Raw genomic sequence first — 24,751 nt, forward strand, 5'->3', positions numbered from 1 at the left:
GCCACCATACGCCATTAATTTGTTTGTATCTTTTTTGTGTAATTCCATCATCCATGATACAAATATTGGAGTCAGTCTGAACATCTTTTATGTATGCTGTTGGAAATTGTGTACTCATGTACAATGCCATCAAACGACACAACCGAAATGATAAAAACGATAAAAATTCATCTAAAAAATAAAAACATTATTTAAAAAATCAAGCAAATTTCAACTCTAACCTAAGGGTTAAAGAAATTTTACGGTTATCGAAAAAATCAAAATTACTTTCGTCATCATCATCATCATCAGCTTTAGGAATATTAGTTTCTGTAACAAATACATCAAATCATTATTCATAATATTAATAAAGGTACTCAAAAACCCTTACAATATTTACCTAATGAACGTCTCATTGTATTTTTTAAAGATGTTCCAGTAACTCTTCTCTTTTCTACAAGGGTTGTCAAATTTAGGCCTCCCAAATCTAGGAATATAATTATTAAATGACTGTGTTGAGAAAAAGTAAGAATAATAAAAAAACATTTTTTTATGCATTATCATTATTATCGCATTTATTGCATTACATTTTTAAGTATTTATGACATAACTAATTTATTGTACTACCAGTCATTGTTGTTAAAACCTAACATATGTATTTTTCTATATTTGAAAGTCCAAAGAACTTATTGCACATTAACATTGTAGTCAACTTTAGATTCTCATAATGGTTTCAAAGTTTTACACACTCTCTCTCTATCATCAACAAAAAGTTTATTTTATTAAAATTGTTGTTTGTAACAAACTAAATTAAATAAAGAAAATAAAAAAAATCTCAACTTAACAATAAGCTTTACAGATATTCATGACTATCGACAAATTACCTTTGACAACATCAGCTTCATGAATCGCAATTTATGTAACAAATACATCAAACATCAAATTATTATGCAGTCAATAAAACCAGTTTTATACATATTATATTTTATAAATAATAGTCTGTCAAAAATTATGCGAGGCAGAAAGGAAAAAGGGACCCCTTGTCGCAAAAATCAAATTCTGAGTTAATGGTTATTCAAAATCAAGCCCTCAACTCTGAACATTTTGAGATTAGAATCGTTCTCCTATGTTTAAAATTGGCCTATTTATATTTGTTTTAATTTATTTTCGGAAATTGAGTACATTCTTTAATTAGACTTAAATCAATATTTTATAAATTTTCTTTAGAACTAAAAATATGTATAAATATTAATTTATTAAATGTTTTACTTACTTGATGTGTCTCTTATTTCTGGTTGCTTCATATTAAACTGGTTAAACGAGATGTCTAAAATTAAATACAAAATATATTTTAATGTACCTACATATTTTTTTATGACTGAAACCAATATGTCATATTGATATTTGTCATTAGGAGCTTACTAGATACTAATTTTCTTTGTAGTGGAGGACACAACTATGTTGTTTATTATAAAAAAGTATTAAAATTTGTACAGTCAAAAAAAAAACAAGTAAATATGCTATTTGTATTACAATAAAGTATGTGTTAGTATTGATTACTTATTTGAATAATTATAAAAAATAATATTAGTTATGTCATTGTCATATTGGAGTGAATTATTTTTATTTAATACCTTATAAATATAAATATTAATGGTTCAAACCCCATACAATCCATATTAATATTTACCCAATGTACGTTCGATTATATTTTTTAAAGCTGGTTTAACACGACGTCTTCTCTGTTCTGCGAGGGCTGTCAAATCTAATATTTTATAATCTGCAAAAATGATTAAATGTCTGTGTTGAGAAGAGATAAGAAAAATAAAAAATATTTTAGTTGCTCGTGATACCTTACATTTGCAATACATTTTAAAGAATAGTGATGTAACTTTTTTTTTTGTACAATCAGTCAATAGTGTTAAAACTCAACAAATGTGTTTATTCTATACTTGAAATCCCAAAAAACCTATTACACATTAACATTGTAGTCAACTTAAGGTCGACAAGGGGCAAACATATTCAGGGTATATGTCTCCCTTTTGAGTTAGAGCACACACACATATATATATGTAATAATATTTTGTTTTTCTATTTAAAAACATAAATGGTTATTAAGCCTCACTCTCTTCTCTTTCTATCTCCTCAACAAAAAGTTTATTTTATTATAATTATTGTTTGGCATTACACGTTGTTATGATAATTTTACACATTATGTTATTATAACACATTATTATAATATTAATATAAAAGCAAATATAAACTTTAAAACAATAGCTTTACAGGCTAAATATGACTATAGAAAAATTGCTAATTACCATGAGATTCATTCATTAAAAAACCAAACCAGACCTGTTGTCCTGTAACAAATACATCAAATAATAATGCAGTTCATAAAACCCGGATTCAGTATTTTATACATAAAAGTCATTCTAAAACTGATATCCTTAGACCAATTAATCAATGTAAAATATTATTGTATGAATGTAAAATTATTTCCAATAGCTACGTTTAAATAAACGGTTTAAATTATATACCGAATGGTCATCTAAAGCTTAAGCATAAAACATAAATAGCTCTATGACTTTAAGCTCCCAAAATAATTATTATTGGTTTTATTTAAAGAACTACAAATACGTAACTGTGAATTTTTTAAATTTTATATTTACTTAATTTGTTTATTACTTCTATTTGCATCAGATCCTGGAAATGCATGGCTTCTAAAATGAAAAACATAATACATGTTAATGTATCCCCCCAACTTCGTTTTTTATATCAATTTTTGAAACTTAAATGGTAACACATACATTTCATTAACTTTTTTATTTGAGAATAATTTTAAACTCTTAGGGGGGTAAAAAAAAAATGTGTGAGAAATTGAGATCACGTTGAATAAAAACATTAAGAAAAAAACAATTCTATGATCAATTAAATCCAGAGAGATATTGAGTGGTTCACGATAAGTTGATCACCTTGTATTAATGTAACTAAATATTTTTTTTGTGATTGGAACCAATAGGATTACATATTGGTATTTGTCAATCGGTACATAGTATGATTATTCTCAAAGTAATTATAAATGATGAACATGCGGTAAGTATAATAAATACGAAATATAAAAATGTGGTCACTTCTTAGTGCGTTGGGGAATTTTCTACGAGGTACTGAAATTAAAACGAAAATTTAGTGTGTATAAAGAATATAAAACAACTGTGTGGAAACATGATGTGCAATGGGGGAATTCTTACCCGTTAGATGGACAACAATTTCCAATATGTCTAAAATTAACGTTACAAAAAATTAATAAAATTGCATTTAATTTGATATTCTATTATAAAGAGGAAAGCCAAGCTCAAGGTAGAAAAAAACATATGTATTAGTAGTAACTCGGAAAAATTCAATAGGAATAAAATACATAAAATAATTTCATAAAATTCAACGATAACTATTACCAGGTACTGCGATCATAACATTAATTTTGCCTGAAAATGACAATAAATAAATTATTGATATTGAATTGATTTGCTAATATAAAAAATTACATTACATAATAATAAATTAGACGAAGAAAAAGATGAAAGTAGGAAAAAAACTATCTTTATTAAATACGGAACTATCTACGGAATCTTTATGAAAATATAATTGCTGAATTGAAGCAGTTGTGACGATGAGAGTAACCAGACGAGGTTGACAGGGCCAGTACATTTTCATGAAGATTCCATACAGATTTTTGAGAAAAATTTAATATTTTTATCACTTATCAAATGCATCAAAGATATATATATGTAGAATTTTTTATATTTTTTATCTATTATTATCTGTTTTGTTATTATTATAATTATGACTACCGAATTCCGCATAATAATTGTTATTATCAACTAGTGTTTCAATTACATACTCCAATCCATCTACAATAAACAAATAAAGATTTTTACTATACTATAAGATTGAAATAATATCAAATCGGCTACTTTATAAAGGTCTAGAATAATATGAAATCATGCTTTGAGCAGTAGCCATTTAACTTAATACTACTTCCTCGATTAGGTTATTAGTAATCGCTACTTTGAATATAATAGTGTTCTGTACACTGGTTCTACATACCTGGTGCACTTTAAACTATTGATACAAAATTTTACTTATTATTTTACAAATAACTTCACAATAAAGTACATATAACGAATTATTTATACATCAGCATATGATATTTAAATATATCATACTTATTACAGACGTATCCCTTACAATTAATTAATTCACATTAACGCTAACTTGATACATAGAAAACTTTTATATATTAGCATAATTATTTTAAATATATCTTACTTATTCCAGAAATTCCGTTTACAGTTAAATCATTCATATTAAAAGCACGTTCGATGACATCATCTGTAATACATAATTTCAAAAACTTGTTTATAATCAGTGAATTTAAAAAATATGAAAAACATTTTTTATAAAACAAAAATGTTACTGACTTGTACGGCAAACTATCTGCTTATATACCGCTGTAAAAAGTAAAATATTGAACTTTTTTCCAAATTTTCAACTATCTTAAGTTGGTTTTTGAGAACTTAAAATAATTACCTTCTTCAACTGCCGAAACATTTAAGAATAAAAATGGTATTAAAAAACAGAACATTTTCATTTTTATCTGCAAATAATAATAAACATCAAAGTTATGTATATGAGTCACAGTTGCATTTGGAGCAGAGATGAGAAGGTTTTGGTGCTTTTTTTTATATGATAAATATATACATTTCTTTTTTACTAAGCCCACAGTATTTCTTAGGCTACTTATTTTCATATTCGTTAAAAAAAAAATCCTTAGAAATAAAGTTATTAGCGTTATAAAAAGTATTGAAATTTATTTTCTAGTAGTATATTTCTTGGCAATAATATACTGGGTGATTAGTTTATTAATAGTTTTTTTTATCAGACTATCACAACCTTCAATAATAGTTAATACAGAATTTAAAAAAAAACTCGCACATAAGTGCATCTTTGGCAAACATTTTTTTTTTTAAATAATTTTTATATTCCAATGATAATATTTCATATTATAAACCGGAAAACATGCTTATTTTTTCTCCATTAATATGTACTGTAAAGGGTAATAATTTATAATTTCTTAATTCAAATATTCTAATTTTTACGTTCCTTCTCGCAGTTAAGGAAAAATATCAATAATAGTCTCCCTAAGTATGGCTTTAATATTTATAGAAAGGGTCAAAATGTCAATAAAAAATATATGAATCATATTAATTACTGTAAAATTAATAATAAAATTATTAACTAATGTGTTAGTCGACTACTAAAATTGTAACGCAATAAGCATTGTTACTTGTTTATTTTAAAATAGTGTTGAGTGATATATAACTTTAACATAATGAATTATATAAACTAAAGGGTGTATTTTTATAAATTTTTTTTTTATTAATTTGTAACGTTACGAAAAATGTTGTTGTTTTTATCAAAAACGATTTTGAATGTCCATATGTGTTAAAAAATATTTCCCCTTCTACAAGTCAAAAAATCAATATTTATTAAAAATATTAAATATTCGTAGTTTCTTAACTTTTTGAGCTATGGTGGAAAATCTGTATTATTTTGCTAAATATTACTTTTTTGACGAACAATTTTTTTTGAAACTTGTTTACTTTAGGTTTTTAAACACTGAGGCACTATTTTTGTGAGGTATTATGAAGACAGCTTAAAATATTGCATTTTACACCCTTTAGTAAAAATCAAGCCTGATAATAAATAAATTAAATATTTGTTATTGAATTCTGTCCAATTCGTGGATTGTGTAAACCGCAATATTTGTAAATGTTTTGGTAAAAAATATATAAGAAAAACGTTTGCTTATAAATGTTATTAAAGGACGCCATTAAGACCCGATAAAAATAAACCTGTCAATAAAAAATACTTATTACTGTGTTTTTTTTACAATTTTGGCTCGTTAAGCTTATGTCCCTTTTAGTTTTAGCGAAATTACAATGTTTAGAGTTTGCTAGAAATGCTTACTAAAATTGTTGTGCTGATAGAATATCTTGGATAATAATCGACTTGATGTACTTTTGAAACTAAATGTCTTTCTTGCAGAAAAGCTTTTATTACGACTGAAGAATCGTAATCGAATAGGTTCATTTCAGTGTAAATATGTTCATTTGTTTGCACAGCTGGTTTATTTTTTTTCCTTTTATTATTATTTGTGGTGTATACAAATTACTTCGACCGAGGTATACTATTAAACGAAAGAGTACTTTTATTTTTTGAAAATGCCATCATGGTTTTACAAAAAATATTTCAGCGGCTACAGATATTGAAATTTAAAATGACTACCTATACTGAAATACTAAAATTTGAATGATGCATAATAAATAATTAAATGTGACCAATCATATTCAACAAAAGCAATAATGGTTAACAAAATACCTAATGATAATTATATTTAATCTAAAACGATAGCCCTACCTTTGATTTATTAAACCATCCCGAATTAATTGATTTGGTGGTTTATCAGATTGATTAAGATCACATAAATATATAAAATTGTAATTTAAATCAATCTTAGCAAGTTTACTATTTAGCTTCCGTGGTTATTTCACCCTTAACAATATCATTATATTCTAAAAATTGTGAGAAATAAAAAATTGTATGTTGTTCTATATTTTATAGTACACTAACAAAGCTTAAATGCTTTGTTTTTGGGTCTTTAAATTAGCCTTAAGGTAATTCGTCAAAGGGACTAAAACATGTACGGTTTTTTTCAAATATATTCAGCCAACCAACCATTTGGATATTGTTGTTGGTTTGCTTAGAATATTTTTTTTTTTTTTTTTTAATGTTTCAACATAATCTTGTTTTTACAATAGCTTAGAATATTAAAACTGTATAAAAAACCTCTGATGAAAAAATTAAATAGTTAAGTTATTAGTATTTAATATTAAATTTATTACTTTATTTGCATTATAACTTACACAAAATTTGCTTTATAATATGTATACGTTCTAATAAAAGAAATTACTCCTATTTTCACAACAAGCTTAGCCTACAGAGACAAACATTATATATTGTTTATGTTATATTTTGCATAGTATAATTTTTTAATATTTTTATACATATATTTTTAAATTAAAATACATCTATCTATCTATCAATATGATCTACCACAATTGTTTCAATATTAATTATACAAATACAGTTTTAAACATAATAACGCTTTAACAATAATTTTGTTTTTTAATTACTAACTCATTTAATTCGTATAGCGTTTTAATTTTAATGTAAAACACAAAAAAAAAATCATGTTGGGGTCGTTTTTTCACAATATTTTGATTGTTAACTTATTTAAATTATATAAGAACAATTATATAGAACATTATACAATTGCCAATAGACCAGTAAAACGATCAATAGATTATTCCAAACATAACAGAATAAAATATGAGATAAATGAAATAGGAAACAAGTGATGAGATTTATTTTTAAGATGTAGGTATAGTTTGATTTTGTTTGTTGAAAATAATTTATGATAACGAAAAGATTATAATATAAATTAAGATGGGTTGTACCATTAATTCTTGGTCGAAATTATATCAACTGCTCCTGAAGTAGTTGTGCTCTACGGTCATCTAAGTCCATTTCCCACCATACGCCATTAATTTGTTTGTATCTTTTTTGTGTGATTCCATCATCCATAATACAATTCCTATTGGTGTCAATCAGAACATTTTTTATGTAGGATGTTGGTGATTGTGCACTCATGTACAATCCCATCAAACGACATATCCGCCATAAAGATTTAACTAAAAATATAAAAACATTATTCTTGAACTTGATAATAATAGTTGAAATAAAATTAAACAAATTTCAACTCCAATATAAGGTTTAAAAACTATTTACAACTACCGATAAATCGGAAAAATCACAATTACTTTCGTCATCATCAACTTCAGAAATATTAGTTCCTATAGGAAATACATACAAGAAATCATTATGCATATATTATATGAGGTACTCAATAAACCTTACAACTCCATATTAATATTTACCTAATGCACGTCCCGTTATATTTTTTAAAGATGTTCCAGTAACTCTTCTATTGTCTACAAGGGTTGTCAAATTTAAGCGTCCACAGTCTACAAAAACAATTATTAAATGACTATACAATAACCTTGTATTAAACTTTAGGTTCTCATAATGGTTTCAAAGTCTTACACTCTCTCTTTTATCAACAAAAAGTTTATTTTATTAAAAATTTTGTTTGAAATAAACAAAATTAAATAAAAAAATGAAGCAAATTTCACCTTTACAATAAGCTTTACACACTATTTATGACTATTGAAAAATTACTTTTGACAACATCAGCTTCATGAATCGCAATTTATGTAACAAAAACATCAAACACCAAATTATTATGCAGTCAATGAAATCAGTTTAATACATATTATATTTGATAAATAACAGTCATTTAAAACTTAAATTAATTGTATAATTGTCAACTTATTTCTAATAGCAATTTTTGAATAAACGGTTTACATAATATTTTGAACTTTCATAAAAAGATTCAGCATAATAAATATGCGAGGCGAAAGGGAAAAGGGAACTCTTGTCGCATAAATCAAATTCTGAGTTAATGGTTATTCAAAATCAAATCCCAAACTCTGAACATTTTGAGATTAGAATCTTTCTCCTAAGTTTAAAATTGACATTTGTTTTAATTTGGTGGTTACTAAAATAAAATACAAAATATATTTTCGTGTAACTACATACTTATATTATTGAAACCAATATGTCAATTTGGAATTTGTCAATATGTTAATAGTTACTACTTTTCTTTATGGTGTAAGAGACAAATATCCTTTTTTTTAAAATAAATTCATAACAAAATAATAGAGTATGCATGATGTCCATATTGTACAGCTATGCTAATTGTATTAAAATAAAGTATGTGTGTTAGTAGTGATCGCGTTTTTGGATAATAGTTGAAAATTAAAATTAGTTGTATTCTTGTTATATTGGGGTAAACTAGTTCTGTTAAATACTTTATAAATATATTAGTAGTTCAAAACACATAGAACTCCATATTCATATTTACCTAATGTACGTATAATTATATTTTTTAAAGCTTGTTTAACACGACGTCTTCTCGATTCTGCAAGGGGTGTAAAATGTATAGATCTAGAATCTGCGAAAATTATGAAATGACTGTGTTGAGAAGAAATAATAATAATAAAAAAAAAATTTGATTTGCTTGTATACATGTATGCATGTATTCATTCTGTATGATATCTCCAATAATTTATTACACATTAACATTTTAGACAAGTTGTTGAGGACTAAAAAAAAGTATTGTTGTTAATTTATTGTGTTTAATATATGTAATATAAATTTGTTTATATTGCGCATTGGTCACTTATCTACATTTGGAACAATTAACAGAGTAAGTTAAATGAAGCAAATATTAACTCCAAAACAAGCTTTACAGGCTTTTTACGATTATAGAAAATTTCGTTGTTACCTTGGGCTTCAGGAATAGGAATCCTGACATTGAGTAATCCTGGAAGAAATACATCAAGCGTCAAACTATTATGCAGTTAATAAAAACAGGTTTATGTATTTGAAATACAACAGTCATTCTAAAAATGAGATAACTTAGACCAATTATAAATTAATGCAAAATATTATTGTACAAATGGAAAATTATTTCCATTATCATTAGCTTTTAAACTAGTTTTTATTTAAATAACTACAAATACATAACTATACATTTTTTAAATTTTATATTACTTAATTTATTTATTATTTGCATTTTCAACACATATTGGAAATGTATAGCTTCTAAAATGTAAAACAAAATGTATATTAATGTATCGACGAATGTGTTTTAATTGAAAAGAATACGATTACATAATGGTATTTGTCAATAGGTAAATATAATTATTCTCAAAGTAGTTATACATAAAGAATATGAGTTAAGTGTAATAAATATAAAATTTAATAATGTAGTTACTTTCTATTTCGGAACGGAAGATTGGTGCTGAAATTTAAACAAAAATGTTGTGTGTATAAAGAATATCAAACAACTGGGTGGAAACATAATGTGCAATCGAAAGTCTTACCTAATATACAGGCGACCATTTCTATATTATCTAAAAAAAACATTACAACAACTTAATGATATTGCAAATAATTTCATACTTTATTATAAACAGGAAAACAAAGCTTATGGTAAAAAAAACATGTATATTATTAGTAACTCGGAAGAAATATGTTCCACTGAAAATTAAATACAATGGGAATCTCTTTGGAAAATTCAATATGAATGAAATATTGGAAATATTTTCATGAAGCACTACGAAAACTATTACTTGGTAGAGCGATCATAAAATTGATTTTGCCTGAAATTGACAATAAATAAATTAATATATTGGATTGATTGACTAATATAAATTATATCATTACATAAAAATAAATTAGAAGATGAAAAATATCAAAGTAGACAAAGACTGTCTTTAAAAAAAGACCAAGGAACCTTTATGAAAATATAATTGCTGAATTGAAGCAGTTGTGGCGAAGAGAGTAACCAGACGAGGTTGACAGGGCCAGTACATTTTCATGAAGATTCCATACAGATTTTTGAGAAAAATTTAATATTTTTATCACTTATCAAATGCAACGAAGGTAAATATATGTAGAATTTTTTATATTTTTTATCTATCTTTATCTGTTTTATTATTGTTATAATTCTGATTACCGAAATTCCCATTATAATCTTTATCATCAACTATTGCTTCAATTACATACTCCAATCCATCTACAATAAACAAATAAAGATTTTGACTATACTATAAGATTGAAATAATATCAAATTAGCTACTTTATAAAGCTCTAGAATAATATGAAATCATGCTTTGAGCAGTAGCCATTTAACTTAATACTACTTCCTCGATTAGGTTATTAGTAATCGCTACTTTAAATATAATATAGTTCTGTACACTGGTTCTACATACCTGGTGCACTTTAAACTATTGATACAAAATTTTACTTATTATTTTACAAATAACTTCACAATAAAGTACATATAACGAATTATTTATACATCAGCATATGATATTTAAATATATCATACTTATTACAGACGTATCCCTTACAATTAATTAATTCACATTAACGCTAACTTGATACATAGAAAACTTTTATATATTAGCATAATTATTTTAAATATATCTTACTTATTCCAGAAATTCCGTTTACAGTTAAATCATTAATATGATAAGCACGCTCGATGACTTCATCTAAAATACATAATTTCAAAAATATGTATAAAATCAGTGAATTTTAAAAACTTAAAAAAATCATAGTTTTTTTATAATTCAACAATACTACTGACTTGTACGGCGAACCATATCCGTATATAGCACTGTAAAAAAATGAAATATTGAATTTGTTTTCAAATTTGTAATATCCTTATATTGGTACTTGTGAAAATAAAATAATTACTTCGATCATCTGCCGAAACATTTACGAAAACGAATAATATTACAACACAGAAAAGTTTCATTTTTATCTGCAAACAATAATAAACATAAAAACAATTTATACAAATACATATATATACATTATTTTTTACTAGTCCCAAATTCCTAGACCGCTAAATTAATACTTTTTTTGTATAGCAAGGTATACGTACAAAAGTTAAGTTTTTAATTAAAATTTAACCCATGGAGGAAATTCTGTATCATTTTGCTTAATAATCCTTTTTTTTTACTTTAGGTTTGTTGACTCTAAAACCCTACATTTTTGGGGTGTTATGAAAACGGTTTAATAATTTTTAGTCATTAAGGTCATGCCTTTCTAATTTTAGTGAAATTACAATTTTTAGAGTTTGCCATAAATACTTACTAAAATTGTTGAGCTGATAAACTTTCTTAGAAAATAGTCGTCTTGATGTTCTTTTGATACTAAATGTTTTTCTTGCACATTATAAATGAGCTTATATTTCTACCAAAGAATCAGAATCGAATAGGTTTTTGCAGTTAACTTAGTTCATTTATGTACTCAGTTGGTTTACTTTTTTTTTTATTACGATTTATGGTGTACATAACTATATTTATAATATTTTCTCATTTATGCCTGTTGAATAAAACAAATGCGGATCTACACATATATTTCAATTTTTTATCATGATGAAATAATGAAAAAACAAAATTCAAATACGAACGCCTTAAAACACCGTCAATATGCAGTTTTTTTTTTATCGATACCAACATTTCTTAAAAACTAATATTTTATTTTAATTTAAATAAGCCATCGTCAAATCATCAAAGTATGGTGAGAACGCAGTGGGAATAGAGCATATAAAAGATGTACATATTTTTTAACTTTAAACTACGGCGCTCCGTAACTTAAATTAAAAAATAGTCGAATTAGTTCCAAATTTCTATGGAATAGTCTTTAGACATAGTACTACCCATAAACGTTGACAAACCAAAAATATATTATCAACAATTCTTTCCTAAGGAAGGGGTGGAATCTTTTTCTTAGTTTCGGTTCTTTAGATGAAGTCTTATGGTTAATCTGACCGAAGGTTGCTTTGTGTGAGTGAAAGTCAATTTCCAAATTCTTCGTGTAGCTTATCTATAGGTTACACAGCGCAATATTTTTATATTATTATTGTTTTACTCTATTTTGGTGTGAAGGCCAATAAGTGCGGGACTAGTTGGATTAATAACTGGGCGACCTATCCTTTAAATTATATTATACATACAAACGGCGTCTAAGCTTTTTTCACATAAGAGTTAGGAGTTATAGACAATTTGATATTGTTGTTGCATAATTTGATATTGTCGTACTTGTTCGTAAGTACTTACTTTTTTTTAGTTAATTGATTTGGTGGCTTACCAGATTGATAAGGATCACATAAATATATAAAATTTTTATTTTAATCAATCTCAGCAAGTTTACTATTGTAGCTTCTGTGGTTATATAACCCTTTACAACATCATAACATTCTAAAAATTGTGAATAATAACCATTTTATGTTGTTATATATTTTACAGTACACTAACACAGCTTAAATGTATTGTCTTTAAATTAGACTTAAGGTAATTCGTCAGTGGGATTAAAACATGTACGGTTTTCTCAAACATCTTTAGCTAACTAACCATATAGATATTGTTTTTAGTTTGCTTACAAGCTTTAAATTGTATAAAAAAATATTTGATTGTATAATATTGTAATATTTTTATGTATATCTTTTAAAATATAAACAAATCTATCTATCTAACCAAGATCAACCTTAATTGTTTCAACATTAATTATAAAAATGTAATTTTAAACAATAATACTTAACAATAATTTGTTTTTATACTTTTAACTTTTTAAATTCGTACAGCGTTTTAATATTTAAACACAAAAAAACAATATTTTTGAGGTCGCTTTTTCACAATAATTTGCTTGTTAACTTGTTTACTTTTTTTAAACACATTACACATTTGCCAATAAAACAGTAAAATAACAATAGATTATTCCAAACATAACAGAATTATATGAAGATACATGAAATAGGATATGATATAGGTTATGATTTATTTTTTAAATGTAGGTACAGCTTGATTTTGTTTGTTGAAGATAATAATAAGAGTATAATAAAAATTCAAATGAGTTAAACCATTGATTCCCGGTCAAAATTATATTATTAATTCCTCAAGTAGTTGTATTCTACGGTTATCTTTGTCTATTTGCCACCATATGCCTTTAAATTGTTTGTATCTTTGTTGTGTAATTCCATCGTACATGATACAAATAGTGGAATCAATTCGAAGATGATTTATGTATGATGTTGGATTTTGTGTACTCATGTACAATCCTAACGAACGACACAATCGAAATAATAAAGATTCATCTAAAAAATAAAATAATTTTCTTTTTAATCTGCTAAAATTTGCTTACTAGGTATTAATTTGTAACATTCTAGTTGAAATAAAATTAAACAAATTTCAACTCTAATACAAGCTTTAAAGTCTATTTACAACTACCGATAAATTAGTAATTACTTGGTTCATCATCAACTTCAGGATTACTAGTTCCTATAAGAAATACATCAAATCATTATGCATATTTATAAGTGGTACTCAAAAACCTTTACAACACCATATCAATATTTACCTAATGCACGCCGCATTTTATTTTTTAAAGATGTTCCAGAAACTCTTGTCTCTTTTATAAGGGTTGTCAAATTTAAGCGTCCCAAATCTACGAAACAAATTATTAAATGGCTGTGTTGAGAAAAATAAAACATATTTCTTTTATGCGTTATTGTTTTTTTACAATTATTAAAAACGTTGTTTGAAATAAAACATAAACTAAAAAAAATGAAACAAATCTCAAATTTAAAACAAGTTTTACAAGATATGACTATCGAAAAATTACCTTTGACAACATCAGCTTCATGAATCGCAATTTATGTAACAAATTCATCAAACATCAAATCATTATGCAGTCAATAAACCAGTTTTATACATATTATATTTTATAAATAACAGTCATTTAAAAATTAAATTAATTGTATGTTTGTCAACTTATTTCTAATAGCATTTTTTGAATAAACGGTTTATATAATATTTTGAACTTTCATAAAAATATTAAGCATAATAAATACGCGAGGCGAAAGGGAAAAGGGAGCTCTTGTCGCAAAAATCAAATTCTGTATTAATGGTTATTCAAAATCAAGCCCTAAACTTTGAACATTTTGAGATTAGAATTGTTCTCCTATATTGAAAAATTGTGCGAGTTATATTTGTTTGAATTTATTTTCGGAAAACGAGTACATACCTTAATTAGACTTAAATCGTTAGTTTAAAATTTTTCTTTAGAATTACAAATATATATAATTATTAATTTATTAAATGTTTTACTTACTTGATGTGTCTCTTATTTCTGGTTGCTTCATATTAAACTGGTTAAACATGGTTACTGAAATTAAATACAAAGTATATTTTCACGTACCTACATGTTTATCTTATTGAAACCAATATGTCAAATTGGTATTTGTCAAAATGAGCCTAATGAATGTTTGTCACTCATTATCATTATACATATATATTATTTATTGTCTTGTGTCTATATAGTTTCATTAAAAAAGTGGAATATTTATGTTTTTTTTGTGCATAACATTTGGTTATATGTATGCATGTATATGTATTAAATACAAATTTTAATTTAAAAAAAAAAAAAAAAAATAGTTACTACTATTCTCTATTGTGCAAGACGCAAATATCCTATTTGTTAAAATTAATTCATAACAAAATAATAAAGTATTCATGATGTACATATTGTACAGCCATGCTAATTGTATTACAATAAAGTATGTGATAGTAGTCATCACTTATTTGGATAATTGTTGAAAATTAAAATTAGCTGTATTCTTGTTATATTGGTGTGAATTATTTCTGTTAAATACCTTATAAAAATAAATATTTGTATAAACATATAAATGGTTCAAAACACATATAACTCTATATTCATACTTACTTAATGTACGTTTGATTATATTTTTAAGAGCTGGTTTAACAAGACGTCTTCTCGGTTCTGCAAGGGTGCTCAAATGTGTGGGTACGTATATGAAAACTGGGAAATTTATTAAATGCTTGTGATACAAAACATTCATTAGTGTTCAAGCTGAACAAATGTATTCTTTCTAGACATAATATCTCCAAGAATTTATTGCACATTAACATTTTAGACATAGATATATATATATTGTTTTTATTACAAGTAATTACAATTTATTTCTATTGCGAATTGGTCAAAATTCAGTAAAAAACATAACTTATTATATAACAACGTTCAAAATGTATTGTAAATGGTTACAAAGCCTTACTATTTCTCTCTTCTCTTCTCTTCTCAACACAAAGTATATTTTATAAAAATAATTGTTTGACATAAAACATTTTGAATAAATAAAATGGAGCAAATATTAACTCCAAAACAAGTTTATTTACGACTATAGAAAATTTCGTTATTACCTCGGTCTTCATCACCTTCCGGAAGAGGAATACTAATATTAAGCAATTCTGTAACAAATACATCAAGCGTCAAGCTATTATGCATTTAATTAATCTAGGTTTATGTATTTTATATACAACAGTGATTCTAAAACTGAGATTAGTTAGACCAATTAAAATTAATGCAAAATATTTTTGTATAAATGGAAAATTTAATGAAGAATTTTCAATTACTGCACTTAAACGGTTTAAATTATATTTCGAATGATCATCAAAAGCTTAATAACAAACCATAAAAAGGTTTTGTTTGTAAGCTTTTAAACTATGTTTACTGGTTCCCCTAAAGATCTACAAATACATAACTATACATTTTAAAATTTTTATTACTTAATGTATTTATTATTTCCATTTGCATTATATACTGGAGATTTTCAGCTTCTAAAATGTAAAACAAAATATATATTAATGTACCGACTCATGTTTTATGATTGAAAACAATAGGATTACATATTTTTGGTATTTGTCATTAAGTAAATATGATTATTCTCAAAGTAATTATAAATAAAGAATATGAGTTAAGTATAATAAATATAAAATTTAATGATGTGGTTACTTTCTATTTCGGTATCGAAGAATAAAGGTTCTAAAATTAAAACAAAAATGTTGTGTGTATAAAGAATATCAAACAACTGTGTGGAAACATAATGTGCAATCGAAATTCTTACCTCTTATATAGGCGACCATTTCTATATTATCTAAAAAAAACATTACAACAACTTAATGATATTGCAAATAATTTTATACTTTATTATAAACAGGAAAACAAAGCTTATGGTAAAAAAAACATGTATATTATTAGTAACTCGGAAGAAATATGTTCCATTGAAAATTAAATACAATGGGAATCTCTTTGGAAAATTCAATATGAATGAAATATTGGAAATATTTTCATGAAGCCCGACGAAAACTATTACCTGGTAGAGCGATCATAAAATTGATTTTGCCTGAAATTGACAATAAATAAATAAATATATTGGATTGATTTGCTAATATAAAATATAACACGAAATACGGAATCTTTTTAAAAATGTAATTGCTAAATTAAAGCAGTTGTGACGTCGGGAATAGCCAGACGAGGTTGACAGAGCTAATAGCAGTAAATTTTCATAAAGGTTTTATACACATTCTGGAGAAACGTTTAATATTTTTATAATCTAACAATTGCATTAAAGATAAATGTGAGTTGACATTTTTTAATTTTTTTTTCTATTATTTGTTTTATTGTTAATATAATTGTGACTACCGAATTCCACATAATAATTGTTATTATCAACCATTGTTTCAATTACATACTCCAATCCATCTACAAAAAACAAATAAAGATTTTGACTATACTAAAATATTAAAATAATATCAAATTAGATACTGTATAAAGCTCTAGAATAATATTTAACCATACTTCAAGCAGTAGCCTACTACCTTGATTAGCTTAAGTAATCGCTCCTGTAAATACCTATAGTAGTGTTCTGTACACTGGTTTTACAAAGACTTGTACACGGGTTTCACTATTGATAGAAACTATACTTATTATTTTAAAAATAACGTCTCAATAAAATATAGATACATAACGAAATTTTATACAAAAGAAAACAATACTTAAATATTTATCATACTTGTTACAAAATTATCTCCTACACTTAAAGCATTTACATTAACGCTAAATTGACACATAAAATTTTTATATATTAGCATTATTCTTTTAAGTATATCTTACTTATTCCAGAAATTCCTTCAACTGTTAAATCATTAATATGAGAAGCACGCTCTATGACTTCATCTAAAATACATAATTTCAATAATATGTTTAAAAACAGTGATTTTTAAAAAATTTTAAAAAAATGTTTTATAAAACAAAAATTATACTGACTTGTACGGCAAAGAATTTCCATATATCGCACTGTAAAAAGTGAAATATTGAATTTGTTTCCTAATTTTGTAATATCCTTATGTTAGTAATTGTGAAAATATAATAATTACTTCGATCATCTGCCGAAACATTTACGAAAACGAATAATATTAAAAAACAGAAAAGTTTCATTTTTATCTGCGAACAATAATAATAATAATATAATAATAATAATAATAATATATATTTAACGCCCCGAAGGCAAGAGTGTAACATTCAAGTAAGTAGATCACAGATTAATAATTATAAATTATAAACAGTATCAATAAAGAAAAACATATTTATAACAACGATAACAAACAAAATATATAAATATGACAAAAATTAGACGATTAAGTATAAACGAGCCTAAATCAGTTGTGGGTAATAGCTAATTTGAATTCAAGAAGGGAGTCATGAAAGACATTAAATGAGGGAGGTAAGTTATTAAAGGCAATACAAATGCGGTTAATAGGGGAGAAAAAACTATAATTTTGGCGGTGGAAACTAACATGAAAAGTTGGACGTAGGCGAGAGCTGTAGGAAGGAATATGGAATTACAATTTACTTAGGAGTTCAGGACTATCGATAACATTATTAAGCAACTTGTGTATAAAAATTAAATCATTTATCTTACGTCTATATGCGAGCATATCGAGATTTAATAAATGCAGAACTGAATTTCTATGTTCAGTTTGCATATTGAATTTAAAGCTTACTGTTCGCAAAAAACAGTCTTGGACACGTTCTAAGTCATTAGTAAGTCCGCTTTGGACTGGATTCCACAATATGGAGGCATATTCTAAAATTGTACGAACTAAACAAATATACAGGGTTCTAATGCACATTAAATTTGAAAAATTATAACAATTTCTCCTAATGAAACCTAATGTTAATGCTTTTAGTTTTATATTTTGAATATGCTGATGAAATGATAAATCATAGGAAAAATAAACACCAAGGTCTTTCAGCTGTTTAACATTTTGTAAAACTCGAATAATAAACATTAAAACAATTTATACATATATACATTTTTTTGACTAGTCCCAAATCAATTCCTAGACAGCTAAATTATTACGGGTTTTGTATGGCAAGGTATACAAAGGTCAAGTTTTGAATAAAAATTTAACCCATGCAGAAAAATCTGTACCATTTTGCTTAATATTGCTATATTTTTACTTTATGTTTGTTTACACCAAGACCCTACTTTTGTGTGGTGTTATGCAAACGGTTTAAGCGATTTTTACTAATTAAGCTCATTTCTTTTTAATTTTAGTGAAATTACAATTTTTAGAGTTTGCCAGAAATACTTACTAAAATTGTTGAACTAATAGAATTTCTTAGAAAATAATCGTCTTGATGTTCTTTTGAAACTAAACGTTTTTTTGCACTTTGTGGATGAGCTTATATTTCGAACAGAGAATCAGAATCGAATAGGTTTTTGCAGTTAAACTATGTTCATTTATGTACTCAGTTGGTTTACTTTTTTTTTATTATGATTTATAGTGTACATACAATACTTGCGGTGTTAATTTCATGCAAAATATTAAAAAGAACAAATCAGATTGTGAAGTTCAAAATACCGTGTTTTTCTTTACCCGAGTTTAGAATTGAATATAAATCCGCAATTATGATATAATAGTAATTATAGTACCATTTCGTTATAATATATTTGCTCATCCGGTATGAGATAGATCAAAGATACTTTATTGAGCCAAAAATTTAAAAAGTTTATCCCTTTCCCTTTAAATTCGAAATAAAAAATATAATGTTTTCTACATTTCTTTGTCAAAGTCATTTGTTTATTTTTACATTCTGTACCTTTAAACGTATGTAAGTGAAATAATTTACAATATTTGCTCATTTCTGCCTGTTGAAGACAACACATGCGGATCTACACCTATATTGCAAATTTTTATCTTGATGAAATAATGAAAAAAAAAATTTTTATCTTGATATCAACATTTCTTAAAAACATCTGTTCGACCTATCCTTGAAATGTATTTTAAATACAAGCGGTCTCTACGCTTTTCCACTCCAAAACTCCATAATAGGTGTTGATCGTTGTAAAAATATACACTATTTTAAAATGCTATATTTTGAAATTTTTGCAAAAATGGCTACTTTCTTGGAAAATTATGATATTGTTACTTGTTTATAATTGCTTACTGTGATTTATGTTGAAATTTAATATATTTTTGTGTACTGTACATATCAAGCGTCTCACAATCTATAACGTTTTTTAATATAACAACTTAAATTAAAAATAGTTATAAGAAAAGACATCGTATTCAGTACTTACAAATAATAAATGAACACATATAAAGTATATAAAACATTTAAAAAAAATGATAGACTTCTAAACGGTCTTTATTAAAACCGAATATCTTACAAAAACATTTAATATTACTAAAATTTACATATTTTGTAATTAAAAACTATTTATGTCTTGTTTAAAATTTGCATTAAAGGGAAATATTTGTTTATAAAACACCAATCATTAATAAAAGTTATAGTATTAAACAAATTTACTTGTTTTTTTCTTTATAGTGCCCTAACACAGCTTAAATGGAATGTGACAATGTATGTTATGTTGCCTAATAATAATTATATTGGAATTACATTTTAGCAATATTTTTGTTGTTAACTTATTTACTATTTTTAGAACATTATTCATTTGCCAATGGACCAGTAAAATGTTTAATAGATTATTCCAAACATAACAGAGTAAAATATGAGATACCTGAAATAGGACACAAGTGTTATGATTTATTTTTAAAATGTAGGTACAGTTTTGTTTGTGGAAAATAATGGAATACAAGCTTTAAAGTCTATTAACAACTACCGATAAATTAGTAATTACTTGGGTCATCATCAACTTCAGGATTATTAGTTCCTGTAACAAATACATCAAATCATTATGCATATTATTACAGATACTAAAAAATCTTTACAATACCATAATAATATTTACTTAATGTACGTCTCATTTAAAGATGTTCCAGTAACTCTTTTCTCTTCTACAAGGGTTGTCAAATTTAAGCGTCCCAAATCTACGAAACAAATTATTAAATGACTGTGTTGAGAAAAATAAAACATATTTCTTTTATGCGTTATCCTTTTTTTCACAATTATTAAAAATGTTGTTTGAAATAAAACATTAACTAAATAAAATGAAACAAATCTCAAATTTAAAACAAGTTTTAGAGGATATTTATGACTATCGAAAAATTACCTTTGACAACATCAGCTTCATGAATCGCAATTTATGTAACAAATACATCAAATCATTATGCAGTCAATAAAACCAGTTTTATACATATTAAATTTCATAAATAACAGTAATTTAAAACTTTTCTTTAGAAGTACAAATATGTATAAATATTAATTTATTAAATGTTTTATTTACTTGTTTTGTCTCTTATTTCTGGTTGCTTCATAAACTGGTTAAACATAGTTACTGAAATTAAATACAAAATATGTTTTCGTGTAACTACATACTTATATTATTGAAACCAATATGTGAAATTGGTAGTTTTCAATAGGAGCTAACTAGTTATCTAGTCTTTATGGCACAGGACATAAATATCTTATTTATTAAAATAAATTCATAACAAAATAATAAAATATGCATGGTGGCCTTATTGTGCAACCATGCTGATTGTACTACAATAAAGTATGTGTTAGTAATCACTTATTTTGATAATTGTTGAAAATTAAAATTAGTTGTAATCTTGTTATATTAGGTTGAATTATTTCTGTACGATATCTTATAAAAATATTAATGGTTCAAAACACATATAACTCCATATTCATATATACCTAATGTACGTCTGATTATATTTTTTAGAGCTGGTTTAACAAGAAAACTTCTCGGTTCTGCAAGAGCTGTCAAATCTAAGTTTCTAGAATCTGAATCATCTAAAAAAAATTAAATATGAATATATATATATATGTGTAATTACAGTTTATTTCTATTGTGAATTGGTCAAAATTCAGTAATAAACATAACTTTTAACAACGTTTAAAATCCATCATAAATGGTTACAAAACCTTACTCTTGTTCTCTTCTCTTTTCTTCTCTTCTAAACACAAAGTTTATTTTATTAAAAGTTTTGTTCGACTGGAAATGGATAGCTTCTAAAATGTAAAACAAAATATATTATAATAATGTACCCTCCCACATTTTTAATAGCAACTTTTGAAACTTATTTGGTAATGCATATATTTCATTAACTATTTTTGAAGTTTTTAAAGTTTCAAGTTCAGGGTAGGAGGAAAGGTGGAATGTAGTATTATTTTTATCTGAGCACATTTCCCAATCGCACTTTCCCTCCCATCTTAACTTTATACTCTTATAACATTAAAAAAAAATTATCCAAAACTAGTAATTGACCAGTCAACATTTTTAGTACATGTTTCTTAATTAACAAAGTTAAAAAAATGTATGCGTTACCATTTAAGTTTCAAAAAATGTTATCAAAAAAACGAAGCTGGAAGGGAGGTAAAAACAAAACAAAATGTGAGAATTGGAGATCACAATGTATAAAAATCCAATTCAATGATTAATTAAACCCAATAAGATATTGTATGTGTCACATTAAGTTGATCACCCTGTATTCATGGAACATCATATTACTAATTACTTTTTAGATGATGAAAATGCGTAAATATATATTATAAATATAAAAAATAAAAATTTGGTTACTTCTTATTTCGGTAGGAAAGGTTCTAAGAGTTGCTGAAATTAAAACAAACATTTTGTGTATATAAAGAATATCAAGCACTTGTGTGGAAACATGACGTGCAATCAAAATTCGCACCTGTTATATAGACGACAATTTCTGTTTTATCTAAAATTAACATAACAAAAAATTAATGATATTGCAATTAATTTTATATTTTATTATAAACAGGAAAACAAAGCTCTATGCAGAAAAAAACATATGTATTAGTATAACCTCTGAAAAAATATGCTCCTCTGAAAATTAAATACATTGGAAATCTCTTTGGAAAATTCAATAAGAATGAAATATTGGAAATATTTTCATAAAACCCAACGAAAACGATTACCTGGTCGAGCGATCATAAAATTAATTTTGCCTGAAATTGACAATAAATAAATTATTGATATTAGATTGATTTTCTATTATAAATTATTACATTATGTCATAATAAATTAGAAGAAAAGAAAACAAAGTAGATAAAAATCTTTCTTTAATAAATAGACTACGGAATATTTATGAAAATATAATTGATGAATTGAAGCAATTATGGCGATTGTAATAACCAGACGAGGTTGAAAGGGCCAGTAATTTTTCACAATGATTCCATACATATTTTTGAGGAAAATTCAATATTTATCACTTGTCAATTGTATTAAAATAAATTTGAGTTGACATTTTTATATTTTCATCAGTTTATTATTGTTATAATTATGACTACCGAATTCCGCATAATAACTGTCATCGTCAACTATTGTTTCAGTTACATACTCCAATGCATCTAGAATAAACAAATAATGATTTGGGCTATACAAAAATATTAAAGCAATGTCAAATTAGGTACTGTATAAAGGTCTAGAATTATATTAAACCATGCGTCTGTTCGTTTCTCACATCTGGTACACCGTGTTTGTAGTTAAAAAAAAAAATTTGATTAATATTTTTTTAAAGATTTTAGGTGTTTTTGTTAAAATATACGCAATCTGCGAAAACACAGTTTTCCGGCAGTTAAAAAAAAAACTGTAGTGCCGAATTTGTTTTCCGTTTAATATGTTATAAATACTTATGAGTTCTAACTACTGACAAGTTTTCAACTTACATGTCTTAAAGTTGCGGCTAAAAAACTAAAAAAAACTTGAACCTCCCTCCTAAGGGGGAGGGGAAATGAGTTTAATTTAAATTTGATACAACTGACGTGTGTGGGCATACCAAATAAACATTCCTTAAAAAGTACAATTCGATCCGACTCTTTTTCTCGAAACTATAGCCAGTAAAAGTTCTAACTTAAAAAATCGTACGGTTTTTTTGGTTTTTCCAAATTTCGTCTGTGAAGAAGTAAACTTTTTCAACTTTTATCCCCCCTAAGTACGAACTAGATAAAATTTGTGATTTATAGAGTTGCTATTCGAAGGAATTGGTCCCGTATTAAAAAAGTTACAGTGTATACAGATAAAAAAAAAAGCCCACATCAAACTAAAACCAATACCTTCTCACTCTGCATCAGCGATAAAATTATTTTTCTATTCAGATATCAATTATGTACTTTTTTCTTTAATCTTTATTTTGTGAAATAATATTGCATGCTACATATTTTATTTGTAAACATAAAATATTATACTTTAAGTTTTTTATTAGATGTTAAACTAATAAATGTTGTGTTTTGGGCTAACGCCCGTATTGTAAAATAAAATTTAAAAAAATGTAAATATATTTTTGCTGGATTTTTTTGTAATTATTAACCATTTATGTTTTAATTTATTTTTGCATTAAAGGGACATATTTGTTTAAAAAACACTTATCATTTGTTGAAAAAAATTATAGTAACTCACAAATTTACATGTTTTATATTTTATGGTTAGAAATATTTATCTTTTTAACTGGAAAAAAGTTACACATACAGCTGAGGTACAACGTATGTTATGTTGCCTATTTATTTTTAAAGGCGCTTAAGCATTTGTGGCCTTTTGACAGTTGCTTATTATTTGTTATGCTCGTCGTCATTTTAAAATTGAATATATTATCGTTCGAGATGAATTAACACTTATTTTGTTGGTATAATAAGAATAATATTGGTATCACGTTTAGCAATA

At 25.5% G+C, this 24,751-nt stretch overlaps 2 protein-coding genes and 1 long non-coding RNA gene across 6 annotated transcripts; all 3 read right to left on the minus strand.

The window, feature by feature from the left end:
* Window positions 1-10: 10 nt before the first annotated feature.
* On the minus strand, window positions 11-11,981 carry LOC126837662 (uncharacterized; the record flags this gene model as incomplete). The annotated part of the gene is made up of 15 exons (XM_050571602.1): window positions 11,890-11,981; window positions 11,488-11,554; window positions 11,378-11,407; window positions 11,220-11,282; window positions 10,742-10,801; window positions 3,432-3,461; window positions 3,228-3,257; window positions 3,111-3,143; window positions 2,649-2,699; window positions 2,298-2,339; window positions 1,670-1,759; window positions 1,253-1,306; window positions 380-466; window positions 268-309; window positions 11-171 (listed from the first exon to the last, which is right to left on the minus strand). Coding segments are annotated over exons 2-15 (834 nt in total), but the record flags the coding sequence as incomplete, so codon positions are not given.
* LOC126837665 (uncharacterized) lies at window positions 4,329-6,074 on the minus strand. The gene is made up of 4 exons (XR_007685601.1): window positions 6,007-6,074; window positions 4,567-4,633; window positions 4,458-4,487; window positions 4,329-4,368 (listed from the first exon to the last, which is right to left on the minus strand). It is a non-coding gene; the product is annotated as an uncharacterized LOC126837665 (long non-coding RNA).
* Window positions 11,982-13,392: 1,411 nt separating the features above from the next.
* LOC126837664 (uncharacterized) lies at window positions 13,393-17,983 on the minus strand. Of its 4 annotated transcripts, XM_050571610.1 has the most exons (14): window positions 17,920-17,983; window positions 17,767-17,829; window positions 17,296-17,355; window positions 16,967-16,996; window positions 16,718-16,747; window positions 16,606-16,635; window positions 16,380-16,430; window positions 16,014-16,061; window positions 15,520-15,615; window positions 14,908-14,961; window positions 14,419-14,433; window positions 14,155-14,241; window positions 14,043-14,075; window positions 13,396-13,891 (listed from the first exon to the last, which is right to left on the minus strand). In XM_050571610.1, the coding sequence occupies exons 1-14, from the start codon at window positions 17,939-17,941 to the stop codon at window positions 13,677-13,679; spliced, it is 834 nt and encodes a 277-aa protein (XP_050427567.1). In that variant the 5' UTR covers window positions 17,942-17,983; the 3' UTR covers window positions 13,396-13,676. The 4 variants fall into 4 exon arrangements, with proteins under 4 accessions (XP_050427572.1, XP_050427569.1, XP_050427567.1 ...); XM_050571612.1 differs by lacking the exon at window positions 16,967-16,996 and having other exon boundaries at window positions 13,394-13,891; XM_050571611.1 differs by lacking the exon at window positions 14,419-14,433 and having other exon boundaries at window positions 13,397-13,891.
* Window positions 17,984-24,751: the final 6,768 nt, after the last annotated feature.

Source organism: Adelges cooleyi, unplaced genomic scaffold, assembly GCF_023614345.1.
Source record: "Adelges cooleyi isolate 19-005CV unplaced genomic scaffold, UGA_ACOO_1.1 ACOO_flye_CR_arks_rails_tigmint_CR_PRNA_272, whole genome shotgun sequence".
Taxonomy (NCBI): domain Eukaryota; kingdom Metazoa; phylum Arthropoda; class Insecta; order Hemiptera; family Adelgidae; genus Adelges; species Adelges cooleyi.